General features: G+C 39.4%; 1 protein-coding gene across 2 annotated transcripts in view; it reads left to right on the top strand.

The window, feature by feature from the left end:
• Positions 1–17,214, top strand: part of NME7 (NME/NM23 family member 7) — a 255,456-nt gene that overhangs the window by 55,346 nt on the left and 182,896 nt on the right. For both annotated transcript variants that reach the window (XM_078441321.2, XM_078441322.2), the window contains exons 4-6: positions 8,867–8,977; positions 12,999–13,049; positions 16,630–16,837. In XM_078441321.2, coding sequence (XP_078297447.2) covers positions 8,867–8,977; positions 12,999–13,049; positions 16,630–16,837 — 370 coding nt within the window. The remainder of the gene's footprint in view (positions 1–8,866; positions 8,978–12,998; positions 13,050–16,629; positions 16,838–17,214) is intronic.

The following is a 17,214-nucleotide window of genomic DNA, read 5'->3' as shown; positions in this document are numbered from 1 at the left end:
TTGGGCATTTGGTTTTTGTCTGCATGTTACCCTTTTTCTTTCGTACCAGCGATGTTTGCTTGGATTTACCTACTCATTTGTCACCAATTCTTGCATATCAGACTGTCCTTTTGGAATCATTTTTCTCTTTGGAATTTATCCTCCATTTCTTGGTAGTCAATTACCTTTCTTAAAAATGTTTTTTTATTTCACCTTCTTTTTTTAATGGTGCCTCTGCTTTGTACACAATTTGAAGTTGATAGTTGCTTTCAAGTTTTCTTTATTCCTCTTTTCTGCTGTTACTGGTTTGAGAATTATATATTCTATTAATTTTCAGTATTTTTAATATATGCAATTAAGGGTATAAACTTCCTTCTAAATACTGCTTAGCACCACATTCTCCTTTTTTATGTGAAATTTGAAAAATTTGATTTGAAATATTTTCTTTTTTTTCTTTTTTTTTTTTTTTTTAACGTTTATTTATTTTTGAGACAGAGAGAGACCGAGCATGAACAGGGGAGGAGCAGAGAGAGAGGGAGACACAGAATCTGAAACAGGCTCCAGGCTCTGAGCAGTCAGCACAGAGCCCGACGCGGGGCTCAAACTCACGGACCGCGAGATCGTGACCTGGCTGAAGTCGGACGCTTAACCGACTGAGCCACCCAGGCGCCCCTCTAATTTTTATAAGTTGTCATTGATCCAGTAGTTATTTAGAAGTATGTTCATTTATGTCTAAGCATATCAGGTTTTTTTATTCTCTTTTTGTATTGGATCCTGGCTGAATTGTGTGGTGTCTAAAAAATATACTCTGCATGATTTCTGTGTCTTTCAAGTTGGTTGAGGCTTGCTTTTGTCTTAGTATAATCAATTATTTTAGTGTGCTTGAAAAGAATGTTTAATCCACTGTTGTTTTGTGTCATTAGGTCAAGGTTGTGAATTATGTGTTCAAATCTTTCATGTATTTACTAATATTTTTGTCAGCTTAGTCTATCAATTACCAAGGCTTGATTAAAATTTCCTTCTATACTTGTCATTTGTCTCTTTTTCCTTGTCATTCTGTTAATTTTTACATTGTAATTTTGAGGGTATGTTACTAGGAGATTTAACATTGTTATATTTTCTTGGTAAATTGAACCTTTTAGTATTATAAAAAGATCATTTTTATCTCTAGCACTGAATTTTACCTTAAACTCTACTTTGTTTGATAGCAATAGAGCTGCACTGGCTTATTTTTTTCTTACTTTGTTTTATTTTCTTTTTCTTTTCTTTTCTTTTCTTTTCTTTTCCTTTATTTTATTTCATTTCATTTTTTGTTTCAGAGAGAGAGAGAGTGAGCAAGTGAGTGGGGGAGAGGGGCAGTGGGCGGGGAGAGAGCCTCAAGCAGGCTCTGTGGAGCCAGACATGGGACTCTATCCCATGACCGTGAGATCATGATGATGTGAGCCGAAATCAAGAGTCAGATGCTCAACTGAGCCACGCAGGCACCCCTGCACCGGCTTTACTTTAGTTAATGTTCACACAGTGTGTCTTTTTCATCCTTTTTAAACTTTAAAACTTTCAGTATGCTATTCTAAATGTGCCTTTTCTAAATAACATAGTTACTTTTTAAATCTAGTCTGATGTAATTTGTCTTTGAATGATTTTTTTTTAAAGAAAGTTTTTTTTTTAAACACTTATTTATTTTTGAGAGACAGAGGGAGACAGAGCGTGAGCAGGGGAGGGGCAGAGAGAGAGGGAGACACAGAATCCAAAGCGAACTCCAGGCTCTGAGCTGTCAGCACAGAGCTTGATGCGGGGCTGGAATGCATGAACTGTGAGATCGTGACCTGAGCCGAAGTTGGATGCTTAACCGACTGAGCCACCCAGGTTCCCTAAAGAAATTCAGTTTTATAGTCTTTGTCTTTTACTCTAAAGCACTTACTTTTATTTATTTATTTTTATTTATTTATTTTTTCAATATATGAAATTTATTGTCAAATTGGTTTCCATACAACACCCAGTGCTCATCCCAAAAGGTGCCCTCCTCAATACCCATCACCCACCCTCCCCTCCCTCCCACCCTCCATCAACCCTCAGTTCTCAGTTTTTAAGAGTCTTATGTAAAGCACTTACTTTTCATGCACGTACTATAATATATTTGGGGTTAACCCTGCCATCTGCTTTTGTGCTTTTTCTCATTTGATTTATTATTATTATTTTTGGTCGTTTTCTGACTTATTGAGGATTTTTCAATCCATTTAAATATATATATGTATATAATTTTTTTTTTTTTTTACCGTATATTTATTTTGAGAGAGATAGGCAGACAGAGCACAAACAGGGAGGCACAGAATCCGAAGCAGGCTCCAGGCTCTGAGCTGTCAGCACAGAGCCCTGACATGGGGCTCGAACTCACGAGCTGTGAGATTATGACCTGAGCTGAAGTCAGATGCTCACCCCACTGAGCCACCCAGGCACCCCTCAGTCCATTTTTTGTCTATTTGTTTGAATGGTGTACATTCTTTTCTATACTTTTAGTTCTTATCCTAGAAACTACAGCATGCATATTTAATATCAATGCCTAAAATTTACCAATATCTGTATCTTCTCTTTTTAAAATCCAAGTTAGTTAACTTATAGTGTAATAATGACTTAAGGAATAGAATTTAGTGTTTCATCACTTATGTATAACACCCAGTGCACATCCCAACAAGTGCCCTCCTTAATGCTCATCACTCAGCCCACCACCCCTCCAGCAACCCACAGTTTGCTGTCTGTATTTGAGTCTCTTATAGTTTGTCTCCCTCTCTGTTTTTATCTGATTTTTGTTTCCCTTCCCCTATGTTCATCTGTTTTGTTTCTTAAATTCCACATATGAGTGATATCATATGGTATTTGTCTTTCCCTGACAGACTTATTTCACTTAGCATAATACCCTCTAGTTCCATCCATGTTGTTGCAAATGACAATATTTTCATTTTTTTTTGATTGCTGAGTAATGTTCCATTTTATATATTCCACATCTTCTTTATCCATTCATCTGTCGATGGACATTTGGGCTCTTTCCATACTTTGGCTATTGTTGATGGTGCTGATATAAACACTGGGGTGCATGTGCCCCTTTGAATGGGCATTTTTGTATCCTTTGGATAAATACCTCGTAGTGCAGTTGCTGGCTTGTGGGGTAGTTCTGTTTTTAATTTTTTGAGGAATCTCCACGCTGTTTTCCAGAGTGGCTGCACCAGTTTGCATTCCCATTAGCAGTGCAAAAGGATTCCTCATCTTCACAACATCTGTTGTTTCCTGAGTTGTTGATTTTAGTCATTCTGACAGATATGAGATGGTATCTCATTGTGGTTTTGACTTGTATTGCCCTGATGATGAGTGATGTTGAGCATCTTTTCACATGTGTGTTAGTCATGTGGATGTCTTCTTTGGAAAAGTGTCTGTTCACGTCTTTTGCCCCTTTCTTGGCTGGATTATTTTTTTTTTTGGCGGGTGTTGAGTTTGAGAAGTTCTTTACAGATTTTGGATTCTAACCCTTTATCTGATAAGTCATTTGCAAATGTCTTCTCCCATTCTGTCAGTTGACTTTTAGTTTTGCTGATTGTTTCCTCCCCTGTGCAGACGCTTTTTATCTTGATGAAGTCCTGGTAGTTCATGTTTGCTTTTGTAGTATCTTCCTTCTTGAAAGGCTAAGAATCTCGGAACAGTTTAGCTAAATTTTGTACCTTGCTGAATTACATGCCACTTCTGTTGTATTTTCTGTAGTTTTTGTGAACCTAATGACTCATTATTATTATTCTATATAGCCAGTTGAAAATTAGCTGTCACTACTTTTGGCCTCTTAGTATTATTATTTTGTCTATCTCAGATATTCTGTTTGGGATTGTTTTGCTTATTTTAGAATTTCCCTTAGAGTGTTCACTGATAAGGAACTCTTTTGGCTGAAAATGTCTTTACTTTACTCACATTCTTGAAACTATCCTCTTAGCTATATCCTATCTTTCTGTTCCTCTGTGCTTCATTCTGAATTTGTTCAGAATTCTTCCATCAGGTACATCTAGTCTTCTGTCAGCCCGTTTGGTGCTTATTTTCATTTTTGTATTTTTTTTTATCACTTGGTCCTCTCATAGATTCTTTTTCAAACCTAAGTATCCATTGTTCATAGCTTGGACTTCTCTTGCCTTATGATGCTTGCACCTTGTCTTTCAGTCCTTCCTTTTGTCTGGTCCTTTCACAGTCTGCATCTGACAGTTCCAGTAGCTGAACTATCTGTGGCTGTCTCTGTTCTGTGCTGTTTCTTCTGGTTCTTCCTCAGGTTGGTCTTTTTTTACTTTTTTGTGCGCACGCGTGTGTGTGTGGTAATGTTTGTGTGGTATTGATTGTCATGTGTCTGGATGTGTGTGGATGTGAACGTGCTTGTGATATACATGTGTGTTGGGCATTTCTAGATGAATTATTTGAGGTACAGGATGAAGTTACTTGACATCTAGGGTGGATGTGTTTGCTTCTGAGTTTTGGCTGGAGGGATTAGCAATCTGGATGACCGTTACCAGAATTGTGCAGAATTGGACGTTCCCAGGCTCCCTAAGTGATGTGAATTTGTGCTGCCGGGCCACACAAGGCCTGGTTCTAGCTGACTCACCCTTAGGGCGTAGCTTTTGGTCCCAGAGTATTACAGGGAAAATACTCTGTTAGGTTCTGTTGCCCTCTCCCAGTGATGGGGTACAGATTAAAGTTTGGATTTGCCAGAGGCAATGCCGGCAAGGCAGACGCGACTTTTGTTCTTATTCCCCTGGGTCTCCGTTTTTCTTTTACGTTTGTGCTAACAATTGTTTAGCATCCAGCCCATTTCTTTTCGCTTGAAAACTCTTTGAAAACTATCTTACCCACTGTTTTTAGTTTTCTGTGGAAGGGCTGCCCTGAATGACTTTGCCGTTGTTGCCAGTCAGAAGCTCTGACTCACTGCCATTGCCTCCAAGCCACAGGGGCCTCATCTGAGACTATCCTCCTTTATCCATGGGGCAAACACATGCTGTACGCTTGCAAAGGAAGTGTGAAAGAGACCCCAAATTTGTCTTTGGGTTGATATTTTAGAACAGGTTTTTACATGCTTTCAGCCAATATGCATAACTTTTGAAATATTTAGATAAATTAATACAGATTAAAGTTTACAAATATATCCCTTTAGGTGGACAGCGTTCAAAGAGTCTACTGCCCTGTACTGTGGAGGATGTTTACTCCACAGCGGTTGACTGGTCATCTTTATCCCATACATGTTTGCTGCGATTTTTGCCCCGAGCCTGACTGGCGGATGGAGAACGTATCTTGTGCGTGGCTCCATGAAAGCTGTTAGTTTGCAGAATTCTGTGTCCTATCTGAGTTCTGTGAAGGCTGGCCCAGCTATTTTTTCACTCTCCATTGCTAAGAAGTTTTTAGTGTAAAAGAACGGTTTATAGTTTTTCTTTTGTTTCGAGAGCATCTCCTGCCACATCCCACTCAGTGCCAGGTGAGAGGATTACCACGCGGTGGGTTGTTACAGCGGTGGTCCCCAGTGAATCACACCTCTTGGTATCGTGCCCTTGTCCAGTCCCCCCTCACATTGACTCTGGACTTGACCATGTGACTTGCATTGGCCAAAGGGACGTCAGTAGACATGTCTCAAGGGGATGCGTGATAAGTGTTTGCACGCTGGACTCTATGTGGCCGCATATGAAGAAGCCTGGTGTGGCCTCCAAAGGATGAAAGCCCACAAGGAAAAAGAAGCCTTGGGAGCCGTCCCAGCTGACCCTCCAGCCGCACACGGCTGTGTGAATGATCCCCAGTGAAACCACTGCAGCCGACCTACAGAATCTTGAGCAATTGTTGTTTTGAGCCCCCACATTTTGGGATGGTTCTGTTACTGGACAGAGAATGGATTCTCAAGTCAAGTTTGGCTGCTCGCCAGTCAAAAAAAAAAAGCCAATGCTGGAGAGACAAGCGATGGTGGGAAAGAGAAGTTTGCTTTATTCAGGAAGCTGGCATCCTGGGAAGATGGTGGACTGATGTCTCAAAGGCCGTCTTCCCTGTCCAGACAAAGCCACAGGGTTCTAACAGGGGGGAAGGTGCGGGAAATGGCGGGGGCTCCGTGCAGGAGAAGCAGGTGCCCAGGCAGTTAGTCGTACGTCGACCTGGCCCTGAACAGACTTGTTGGCATCAGTGGCAGCTATTTTCAAATGCGGTCAGGTCTTATCTTCTGGGAAAGTCTGGTCCTTCATTCCTCAAGGCCAGCCTGCAGGCCTCTGGGAAAGTAGGTCAGTCCTGCACCAGCCCGGGGGACTTCAGCCAGCAAGTGAGGAGCGCAGCAGTTTGAAACACGTTCACCTTTGGGACGGCTTGGAGTGTTGTTATGGTGCGTTACACGGCGACAGAGAACAGCAGCACTATTAATAATATTTTTGTGGTCCTGTTGTTTATGTGCTGTCCTCACTTAAATAGCACGTGTGACTTCTCGTGCCCGTCGAATTTTCTGCTCAGGATAGATTTTAACTATTATGTACTGAAGAGTTAAGCAACGAGGACATGATAGGCGAATCTGTTTACAGTGGTTACTCCTAGTAGTCAGCCTTTAATGTAGGCATTTAAAGAGAAAATGAAATTGCATTTTAAATTCAGTCCTGTCCGTTTTGCATTTTCCACCCTGGTGCTTGTTCCTCGAAATCGATGGCTGCTGATGTGTTTATATTTCCTTTAAGAGCTATAGTTCCAGAAAGTTCGCCCATAGTTCAGCATAAACAATTCAGGGGTTAGTGTGGCTTATGATGCTTAAATAACGTCAGCTAAAAAGCGACGAGTTTTAATTGCATCTTCAGTGAAGCCATATAATATAAAATACTATCAGCGACTCGTTTGCTTCAAAATAAAGGAAAGGATTGTCTGGTATGGCTTGTCATAAGCACACTGAGATGAAAAATCTTTGTTATTTATAAGTTTTAAAAGGCAGCCATGGGTGACATCCCACTGAAAGTAAGGATGTTTGAATTATTATATCTTTGTCAGAGCCTCAGCCAAGCTTGTCTCATTGGGGAAGAAAGCTCCGAAAAGGCCATTCTTCTCGTGTGCATTCCTTGAAATATTGCCGGCGTGTCAGAACACCCAGAAATGATGAAGGGCAAGTGGTAGCAGTTCATTATCATAATTCTGCACGTCCCGCAAACTGAATTACTCCGACTAGTTCGATTTTCTTCTTGTATTTGCAAGTATTACCCTCGAGGGTTTTGTGGTTGTGCTCCCTTCTGATGACACTCAGAGTGACCTTGCTTGTGGTGTGGAAGGAGCGCAGACCCGCAAGTCTTGTGAGCTGGCTGTTTCTGTCCTGAAGGTGCCGCTGACTGGCTGTGCAGCCTTGCACGTGACCGCTCTCCAGGCTTAGTTACCGCGTCAGCGAAGCGAGGGCATTCGGGCGGTCGCCATCGCCAAAAATCGATTAATTCTGTGGCTTCAGAGTAGAGAGGGTGCTTTGCTCCTATGTGTCCTCTTGGAGGAGACTGTGACTGTAAAAATTAGCATGGTGTTTGCCATCTGTCTACATTGCCAGGCAAGAAGACATTTGGTTCTTTGCGCATCCCTCATGCTATGCTTGAGTGTTAAAAGAAGAATTTATAATTATTTCCAAATCAATGCTGAACTGACTGCATAGCATACATTTGTTAAAGTCTAAGAGACCAAAAATCAAGCTCATAATATATTAAATGCAATATTTTAAAGATTTGTCCTCTTTTATAAAATGTGTTCTAAGAAACAGATATTTTAAAGACCAGTGTTTTCTAATGTGGGGGCCAAGGACAGTCTGCCTCAAAATGTGCCACTTTGGCATATTATTTTAAATAAAAGTTACTTAAGCAGCTGGTGCAAGGACACTCGGATCCCCTTCTGTCCCCCTGAATAGAGGAAGTAAATCTCCCATATAAAAGGTGTGCTCCCTGTACTAAGAAGTAAAGAGATCCCTTATTGCCACCAGAGATAGGAACTTTAAAGCCAACAAAGCTGTAGAAACAAACATTGTTACTTTCTTTCTAATCTACCATGGAAGTCCAAATTCTGCTTTGAATTCCTTACTAATTAAAGCTCCTAAACATCTGTTTTCTTTCTTTCTTTCTTTCTTTCTTTCTTTCTTTCTTTCTTTCTTTCTTTCTTTCTTTCTTTCTTTCTTTCTTTCTTTCTTTCTTTCTTTCTTTCTTTCTCCTTTCTTCCTTCCTTTCTTTCTTCTTCTTCTTTCTTTCTTTCTTTCTTTCTTTCTTTCTTTCTTTCTTTCTTTCTTTCTTTCACTTTTAAGTAATCTCTACACCCAATGTGGGGGCTAGAACTCACAGCCCGGAGATCAAGAGTCCCGTGCTCGACTGCCTGAGGCAGCCAGGCGCCCCACATCTGTTTTCTTTATCCTGTCAATCCCTCACAAATTTACTGTCTCTTTGTTTAAGAAGTATAAAAACTGCCTGTTTTCGTCATTTCTTTGGGTCTCAACTTCATTATTGGGCACACATGACGAAACTTCAGCTTTTTCTCCTGTTACTCTGCCTCGTGTAAATTTAATTCTCAGTCCAGTCGGAAGACCTTGGAGGGTAGAGGAAGAATTTTCCCTTCCCTGCATTAATTTGGGCATATTAAACATGACAATGTGAACTTTTTTCCCCTGTAAGCTTTTATTATTTTTTTTAGATTGGGTACCTAAGTTTATATTTTCTTGGGAAAAATAGTAAGCTTACCTTATGTAAGTTTTAAAGAGACCTTTAATACACTTCTCTTTGGAATTGATTTCAATGTTTTATGATATAGGATGATTGTTAAGGAAACTACCACTGCTTAGGAATTGTAAGTAAAAACTGAACTATTTTTATTTTCAAACTTATCCTTTATATCCTTACAGAACATTGGCTCTGATTAAACCAGATGCAGTATCAAAAGCTGGAGAAATAATTGAAATGATAAACAAAGCCGGATTTACTATAACCAAACTCAAAATGATGACGCTTTCAAGGTAACTTGTTGGCCATTTTCAGTCACGTAAAGTCTGATTCCGTATTGTTTTCTTTTTTAAATCGTCTGTTATGTTTCATGTCATTGTTTAAAATAAAAGCCTCTCACTGAGTGGCAAAGGATAGAACACTAATCTTATTGAAATGAGAAAATAATAAGACCACAGGTAATTATATTCACCAATAATAATTGAACTCCAAGCAAGTAGGAATTGTCAGATTGTACCTGCCTCACTTTTATCGTGTTCCCTAACTCCACTGGCTTTTATAACACCGACGCTGGATCATCGTCATCTCTTCTCCTTAATGTAGAAGTATAACACACTGTGTGAAAATGATAGAAGAGGAAATGAGTATTGAGTATTTCTACTTGATGAGGGAGTATTACTGTTGGGATTTCCCAAAGGGAGGCCTTTGGAAATGTTTACATTTTGCTCTGCCCAGTGGGTATCATTGGCACATATGCTGATTTACTATCCTGAAAAGCAGTCCATTCTGTCTGACCTGATAGTTTCTAAGTTATTTAGTGAAAACAGGACTTACCCCTCGGTAGGGACTTTAATGTGGCAGTTAGGCAGAACTGGCTCCAGTGGCCTTCTTATGTTACTCCACTGGGTGTTTTTGTTTCTGTTTTTTGTTTTCTTGGGTGTTTTTGTGTTTGGTTGTTTGGTTGGTTTTTTTGGTCAGGTGTCTTACTGCTATTCCCGGATATATATTGTATGGGACAGTTGCTGTTTTGGCTCCGTGAGGACAGGGACGATGAGTAGCCGTAGGTATTCAATGCAGCTTTGCTAAGTCTGATCCTCGGATACCTTAATGAAACACCTTCAAGTTTATCCCAACAACGACATACATTTAATTTGAACTCTTCCCGTGTGTAAGGTCTTGGCAGTTTACACATCTTCCAGAAAGGCAGGAGGCTTAAGTTTCAGAGCACAGAATTTAGAGCCAGATCGCATGTAATTGCACCTCTTAGTAGGTGTGTGACTCTGGACCGTTTATTCTGTGCTTCGTTTTCTTCATCTGCAAAATGGAGGTTATAACCACCTGTATCGTAAAGTTGTTATAAGGATTATGGGAGTTTAATATACGTAAAGTGCTTTGAAAGACCCCTACGCATAGTCAGTGTATATGAAGTTAGCTATTGTTATTAGTAGTGGTAATCTAGTGATATTATTATCTAGTGGAGCTGAGGTCATGCCAGTTTATAAGTAGTTAAATTTGTCCTATGTCTGTATGTGTCATGAATGCTTGCCCTCACAGAGGCGATGGGACTGAATTCTGGAGAAATGCCTTTGAATAGTTTCAGGGACATTAAATTTTTTTTTTGTCTTGACACCACTAGTGCTCAATAAATTAGGCATCAAACTTCCCAAGATAAAGATGCCCAGGGACACTTCACCGCTTCCTTATTTTTTTATAGCACCTCGTACATCTCTATTAATCCTAATGTCAAGTCTTGGATCTTGTCCAACTGGAAAGCTAACGAGCTAGTCTGTTACTCTTTCGTGGATGCTAGCGAAGACGTGAGACACCTGGGTCGGTGACAGAGGACTTCATGATGGTACAGCAAAGCCGCAGGAGCATCGCGCTTATGTTGGTCCTCCTTGTCCCGCGGGAATAAGATGATACGGATCCAGGTGGATCTTGTATACGCAGTTGATTGCATCAGAGCTGAGGCGCTTTGAACTTGGGTTACCCACTGTTTCGGTAGCAAGCAGTACACAGGCTGCTCTCTGTACTGAAGAGAGACATGACCTCATCCCTCCGAGTGGCTCACTGCAACTGTGACTCGGAGAAAAGGCTAGGAGGGAGGGCAGTGGGGCCTTGCATTCTTGGCCCAGCCAGTAAGTCACGATACGAGCACCAGAGACCCACGGAGGAGTATCTTCCAGCGCTTAACATCTTTGCTAAAGTTGTCTGTTCAAGTGCCAGTTCCCCAGTCATGACAGTACCTGAAAGGCAGCAGCTGAGTTGCATCTGACTTTGAACTTCCAGTTCTTGGATCAGTGCCTGATTCAAGCTAGGCGCTAAGTAAATATTTCATGAAAGAATTAATGGACAAATCTTTGTGGGAGAACGGTTTCCTTATAAAAACACAGCAAGACATAACAAAACAACAACAAAACTCCTTTCTGTGGTGATGCCCTTGATGGGAAGAATTCGGGAACTCTCATCTTGGTTCCAATTTTGGATGTTGAATGGAGATAACTATGGGGTCGGTGACATGTTAGAAGAAAATAGTGAAGCACTTTTCGTAATTAATGTTTGTCTTTTCATCAGTGTTAAAGATTATGATTGATTTTGTTTTCTCTTTTAGTAGCTTAGTTTTGTTGAAAAGTTTAGAATTGGTTGTTTGAGTCATCTTGCTGCTAATTCTGTTTTTTAATTTTAAGTTTATTTATTTTGAGAGAGAGCAAGCGAGCAAGGGAGGGACAGAGAGAGAGAGGGAGAGGAAGAGAATCCAAAGCAGGTGCCACATTGTCAGCATGGAGCCTGATGTGGGGCTCGAACCCACTAACCGTGAGATTGTGACCTGAGCCAAAATCAGGAGTCAGTTTAACCAGCTGAGCCACCCAGGTGCCCCTTGCTTCGAATTCTCTTAAAATGCTCTCACATGAGTTTTTCAGACAGTTTTACCTCATTTTAGGCTACAGCGCAATATATCCATTTCATTTTTGTGAATTCTTCTGACCCTCTGTAGTTGGTAACAGAAAGGGTGTAAATAGAGATTTGCAGCAAGAGATTTGGGTTCAACTCCCCCACCCTCCTTCTCTTACTAGCACTTTACCTGGACAAGTTATGGAATCATGTTGAACTTCATTATTTTCATAAACAAAATGCAGGTAATCATAACCAATTTCAATGTATTGTGAAGAAATAAAATGATTTAATGTTGGCATAATAGGTTCTAGAAAGATGAGTTTTCTTCCCCTCTCATTTCTTGGGATGAATTTTTATTAATTATTTTTTATACTCGCATAGTATACTTTTCATAATCTGTTCCTAGTTGAAGAAAATATTTCAGTATATTTGGTTTGAATAAGAGTATGCCTGCTATAGTTTACTGTGTGAATTCATTTGGTAGTAGGTTCGTAAAATCTTAAAACACTGCAGACTAAGTTAATTATCATGCCTGAAAGGATAATCCTATGCTGGAGGACACTTAAAAACTTCTTTGATATTTTAAAAAGTAGTTAATGTTGACATATTCGTTATATACTGTGTACTCAGTTCAAAGCCTTTAAAACTGTCTGAGTTTGAGAGACACCTGGTTTGATTAAGATAAAAAGTTGTTTAGACTTTTTAGCCAATCGATTTAATCTGTTACTCTTTCAGTGTCTCTATAGATATTCTTTTGTGGGAATATAGATTTAAAAAGTAAATTCCTATTGCCCTTAGTAAATTCTGAGTATCTCCATATTGACCTTCCTTTTCTGATGATGTTAATTAAAGCATTAGTTTTTAATATGTTAACAACCTGTAAGAATACATTGATATGCTTAATTTGTCAAACAGATTTTAAAAACACAAGTATATAGCCTTTCCTTGGCAGAGATCTCATGGAGAAAGCTGTAACTGTTAAGTTAAAATTCTAGCCTGACCTTTCAAGTTTAAAGCCTGGAGAAGAAAGTGACAGATTTTGAATTTGAAGATCAATTTGCATTTTTAAGTGTAATTTATTTGACTTCTAAAGAACAAATAATTCTTATTGGTCAAACGTTACACTTTGTTTCAAGAATATTAAAGATGCTGATGAAAGGGAAGATAATAGATAACCTGAGGAGAAACGTAAATATTGCCTCTTACATTCATTGTAATTTTACATGTTAATAGATATTCAGCTAGCAAAAACTTTGAAAGGTGGGACAATTTGAACAGAATATTTAGTGAAAAGTCATTAATGAGTTTCCATACCGATCAAATAAGTAGAGAACTTCATCTTTATTTTATTTTATTAACGTAAGCTACAATAATTTTTTTATGTAATTCTTAACTGTTGTCATTTTGATGATTTTACAGGAAAGAAGCAACAGATTTTCATATAGACCATCAGTCAAGGCCCTTTTTAAAGTAGGTGCTGAATTTGGGGCAAGTGGTTTACAGCAAGAGGATATTCTGGGAAACTAAAGAATTACAGTTTTATAATTCAAAAATTTGTGACATGAAAATAATCTGTCAAATGGACCATAGCAACATTTTGTAATTGTAGAGAAGTGTTTTCTAAGAATTGTTTTTTTGTCCTTTTATTAAATTAGAATCCTTATTTCACCCTTAAATATCTTAAACTTTAATCAGCAGCAATTAGGATGATTTGTTTACATTATAAGAGGCATAGCTTTCTTTTTAGATTTCAGTAAAAAAGTGATAATTATATTTTATGTTGAGTATTTTTTAATGTTTTTATTTATTACTATTACTTTTAAGTTTATTTTGAGAGAGAAAGGGCACACGTGTGCATGAGTGGGGTGGGCAGAGAGAGATGGGGAGAGAGAGAATCCTAAGCAGGCTTCACGCTGTCAGCATGGAGCCGGGTGCAGGGCTCAAACTCACAAACCGTGAAACCATGACCTAAGCCAAAATCAAGAATCAGATGCTTACCCGACTGAGCCACCCAGGTGCCCCACATTTTCTTAAGGGTTTTAAAACTTTTATTTAAGTAACCTCTACGCTCAACATGGGGCTCGAACTGACAACCCCAAAATCAAGAGTTCCATGCTCTAACGACCGAGCCAGCCAGGAACCTCTGTGTTGAGTATTTTTGTGGTTTTTTTTAAATTCTCCTGGGGCGCCTGGGTGGTTCATCGGTTAAGCGTCCGACTTCAGCTCAGGTCACGATCTCGCGGTCCGTGAGTTCAAGCCCTGCATCGGGCTCTGGGCTCATGGCTCAGAGCCTGGAGCCTGCTTTAGATTCTGTGTCTCCCTCTCTGTCTGCCCCTCCCCCGTTCATGCTCTCTCTCTGTCTCAAAAATAAATAAACGTTAAAAAAAATTTAAAAAACTCTCTTATTTTGGCATTCTTGTGTGCATGAAACAATGCTCACGGAGCCCTTATTTTTTAACTAATACTTTTGTTCCTTGAAATATAGCAACTACTATATGTTAGAAACCGAATTTATATTCTAAACACTTGAATATTGTGAGGTGCATATTACTATTGTCAAAAAAGTGCTTCCATTTCTTTTTTTAAAAATTTTTTAAAGAATTATTTATTTATTTATTTATTTATTTATTTTAAATATGAAATTTATTGTCAAATTGGTTTCCATACAACACCCAGTGCTCATCCCAACAGGTGCCCTCCTCCATACCCATCACCCACCCTCCCCTCCCTCCCACCCCCCCCATCAACCCTCAGTTTGTTCTCAGTTTTTAAGAGTCTCTTGTGCTAAGTGAAATAAGTCATACAGAGAAAGACAGATACCATATGTTTTCACTCTTATGTGGATCTTGAGAAACTTAACAGAAGACCGTGGGGGAGGGGAAGAAAAAAAAAGAGATTTTTAATTTTTTTTAATGTTTATTTATTTTTGAGAGAGAGAGCATGAGCAGGCGAAGGGCAGAGAGAGAGGGAGACACAGAGTCCAAAGCAGGCTCCAGGCTCCAAGCTAGCAGCACAGAGCCTGACACAGGGCTCGAACCCACGAACTGCGAGATCATGACCTGAGCCGAAGTCGGGCACTTAGTCGACTGAGCCACCCAGGTGCCCCAAAGTGCTTACATTTGTAATAAAGAAGGATATTAGTCAGGCTGCTATAATAAACACTGCTTGGCATCCTGCATATGATAGTGTTTTTCCTTTAATTGTATAATAGAAAATTATGTTATAGATTATTTTAAATCGAGCAGTTTAAAATATTCCCAGGCCTTGTTAGAATATACAGTTTTCTTGGGGCACCTGGGTGGCTCAGTCGGTTGAGCGTCTGACTTCAGCTCAGGTCATGCTCTCACAGTCTGTGAGTTCGAGCCCCACGTCGGGCCTTGTGCCGATGGCTTGGAGCCTGGAGCCTGCTTTGGATTCTGTGTCTCCTTCTCTCTCTGCCCCTTCTCCGCCCATGCTCACTCTCTCTCTCTCTCTCTCTCTGTCAAAAATAAATAAACATTAAAAAAAAATTTAAGAACATACAGTTTTCTTGGAAACTATTATAGCTTTGCTTTATGTTTGTGGCATTATATTACAGCACCTGGTTTAATGTCTTATATGTAATTAGTATGCAGTAAATTTTATTAACTGGGTGAATTAACCAGTTTTCTGGTATTATGAAAGACACAACAAAAGATGTACCTGCATTAATCGGAAATAGTCTCATGAAGAAGTATTTTTTATGACCAGGCACACCTTTCTCTGCATTATTAACATGCCACACCCATTATAGGGTGTGGTTATAGGTTATAGGCTTATTCACTATGTGTTTTGAGGAATTCTGTAATAACGGGACATTAGATGATAAGTTTCTTGAGGCCAGGGTATCATTGAATATTCTGATTTGTAGTTAAGTAATTGTTATGTGCTTACCGAATGGATCAACATGGATTTGTTCCCCTGATTTGGGCTCCTTAAATCTAATTGTTTTTGGCTACTAAGTCCTAGAAGAATATGTATGAAGAGGTCACGGGGCCTTTTAAAGGACAGAGCGTATGAATACTTCTTCATACATACTATTTTTTAGAAATCCTTTTCAAAATGAATTGAATTGATTTAAAAAGGAAGGGAGTTAACTCGTAACATGATTCATGAGGGAAGGAAGCATGTAAAAGAGTCAAGAGTTAATCGGTACAGAAGTGTTTGTCACACCATGTGCTTTTCTTCTAGAGGGTTCTGGCCTCTCTCATAGTTTAGAAGAGAGAGAAACAGGCACTTGCTTTAAAATGTATTCTGTCCCTGCCCCAAACAGTAGGAGGAATGGTGTCACTTATTTCCATGTTAAACCTGCCATTGCTGCCTCATCCACGTACGGGAGCGGAGAAGGGAAATGAGATACTGTTTTTATGGGTTGGGGTGCTGTGACTCAGCGCTGGCGTTTTCATCAAGAACCCATGTGTGCTCTTTAAAACTTAAGATGGGAATATCCCAGAGTAGCTTTTATAGTCAGAAGGGGGATATTTTTTCAAGGCCTGTTGATTTCGTTTTCCTTATCACTAGCCCAACTCCGTGTTTATTGACTGCAAGTTTACTGTCATTCTTTGAATCCTAATCCACACAAAAGTAAATGAATTCTTACCGGAAATATGTTAGAAGACATCACTCTCATCACTTTCTATATTACAAATATGATTGGACTGCGGTGGCAAACCACGTGAAAATAGGGAAATCCTTCTGTACCTTTCAGAGCAATGGGAAAAGCATAGATAGGCATTTCAAGTCAACGAAGTAGTCTTGATAAAGCGCAACATTGGCTTTTTTTTTTTTTTTTTTTCTTTGCTGACAGTGAATGATTGGACACCAGTAGCGATGTGTAGTGGCTCAGGCTACTGGAGGACACTCAATTATGAAAATTTTATCTTGCCTGTGTAGAATTCACTGTATCCGATAGTTCTGAGATCATCATATCCATGTGTGTATTGAAATACTCCAACTGTAATGTATTCTTGTGAGTCGAGATACACAGGTTGACGGAAAGATGAAGCAAATCAGTCTTTTACCTGTTTTATAGCGAGCTGATCCAGTTTATTACGAGTGGTCCTATTATTGCCATGGAGATTTTAAGAGACGATGCTATATGTGAATGGAAAAGACTGCTCGGACCTGCGAACTCTGGTCTGGCACGTACGGATGCTCCTGGGAGCCTGAGAGCCCTCTTTGGAACCGACGGCATAAGAAATGCAGCTCATGGCCCTGACTCTTTTGCTTCTGCTGCCAGAGTAAGGTGTTTGAAAAAAATTTTAGTTCCATTTTTATTTTGTTAAATGTGTTAGGTCAGAGTAAAGCATTTCTGTCACTGCCGACTTAGGGTAGATTTATACAGGTGACCTAGCATTTATACAGGTGACAAGTCTTTGACCTGTTGCCTAGAATTAAACAGCATTTCAATAATATGTCTCTTTTGTGAACTGGTAACTTGGTCATGGTCAAGATAAGTTTTCTCCAATTAAAACACCTGTCATCCCGGTTTTTGTCCCAAAACCATTTAAATTATTCAGGTTTATAAATGTTTGAATAATTGAATTCACACAAGACCAGTTTATGGATAGTAAATACTCAGAAAGAAAGCATTATTTAATATATTTTTTCCTGACTC

The sequence above is a fragment of the Panthera onca genome, chromosome F1 (assembly GCF_046562875.1).
Source record: "Panthera onca isolate mPanOnc1 chromosome F1, mPanOnc1 haplotype 2, whole genome shotgun sequence".
Classification (NCBI taxonomy): domain Eukaryota; kingdom Metazoa; phylum Chordata; class Mammalia; order Carnivora; family Felidae; genus Panthera; species Panthera onca.
This window is presented reverse-complemented; position numbering and strand designations above follow the sequence as displayed.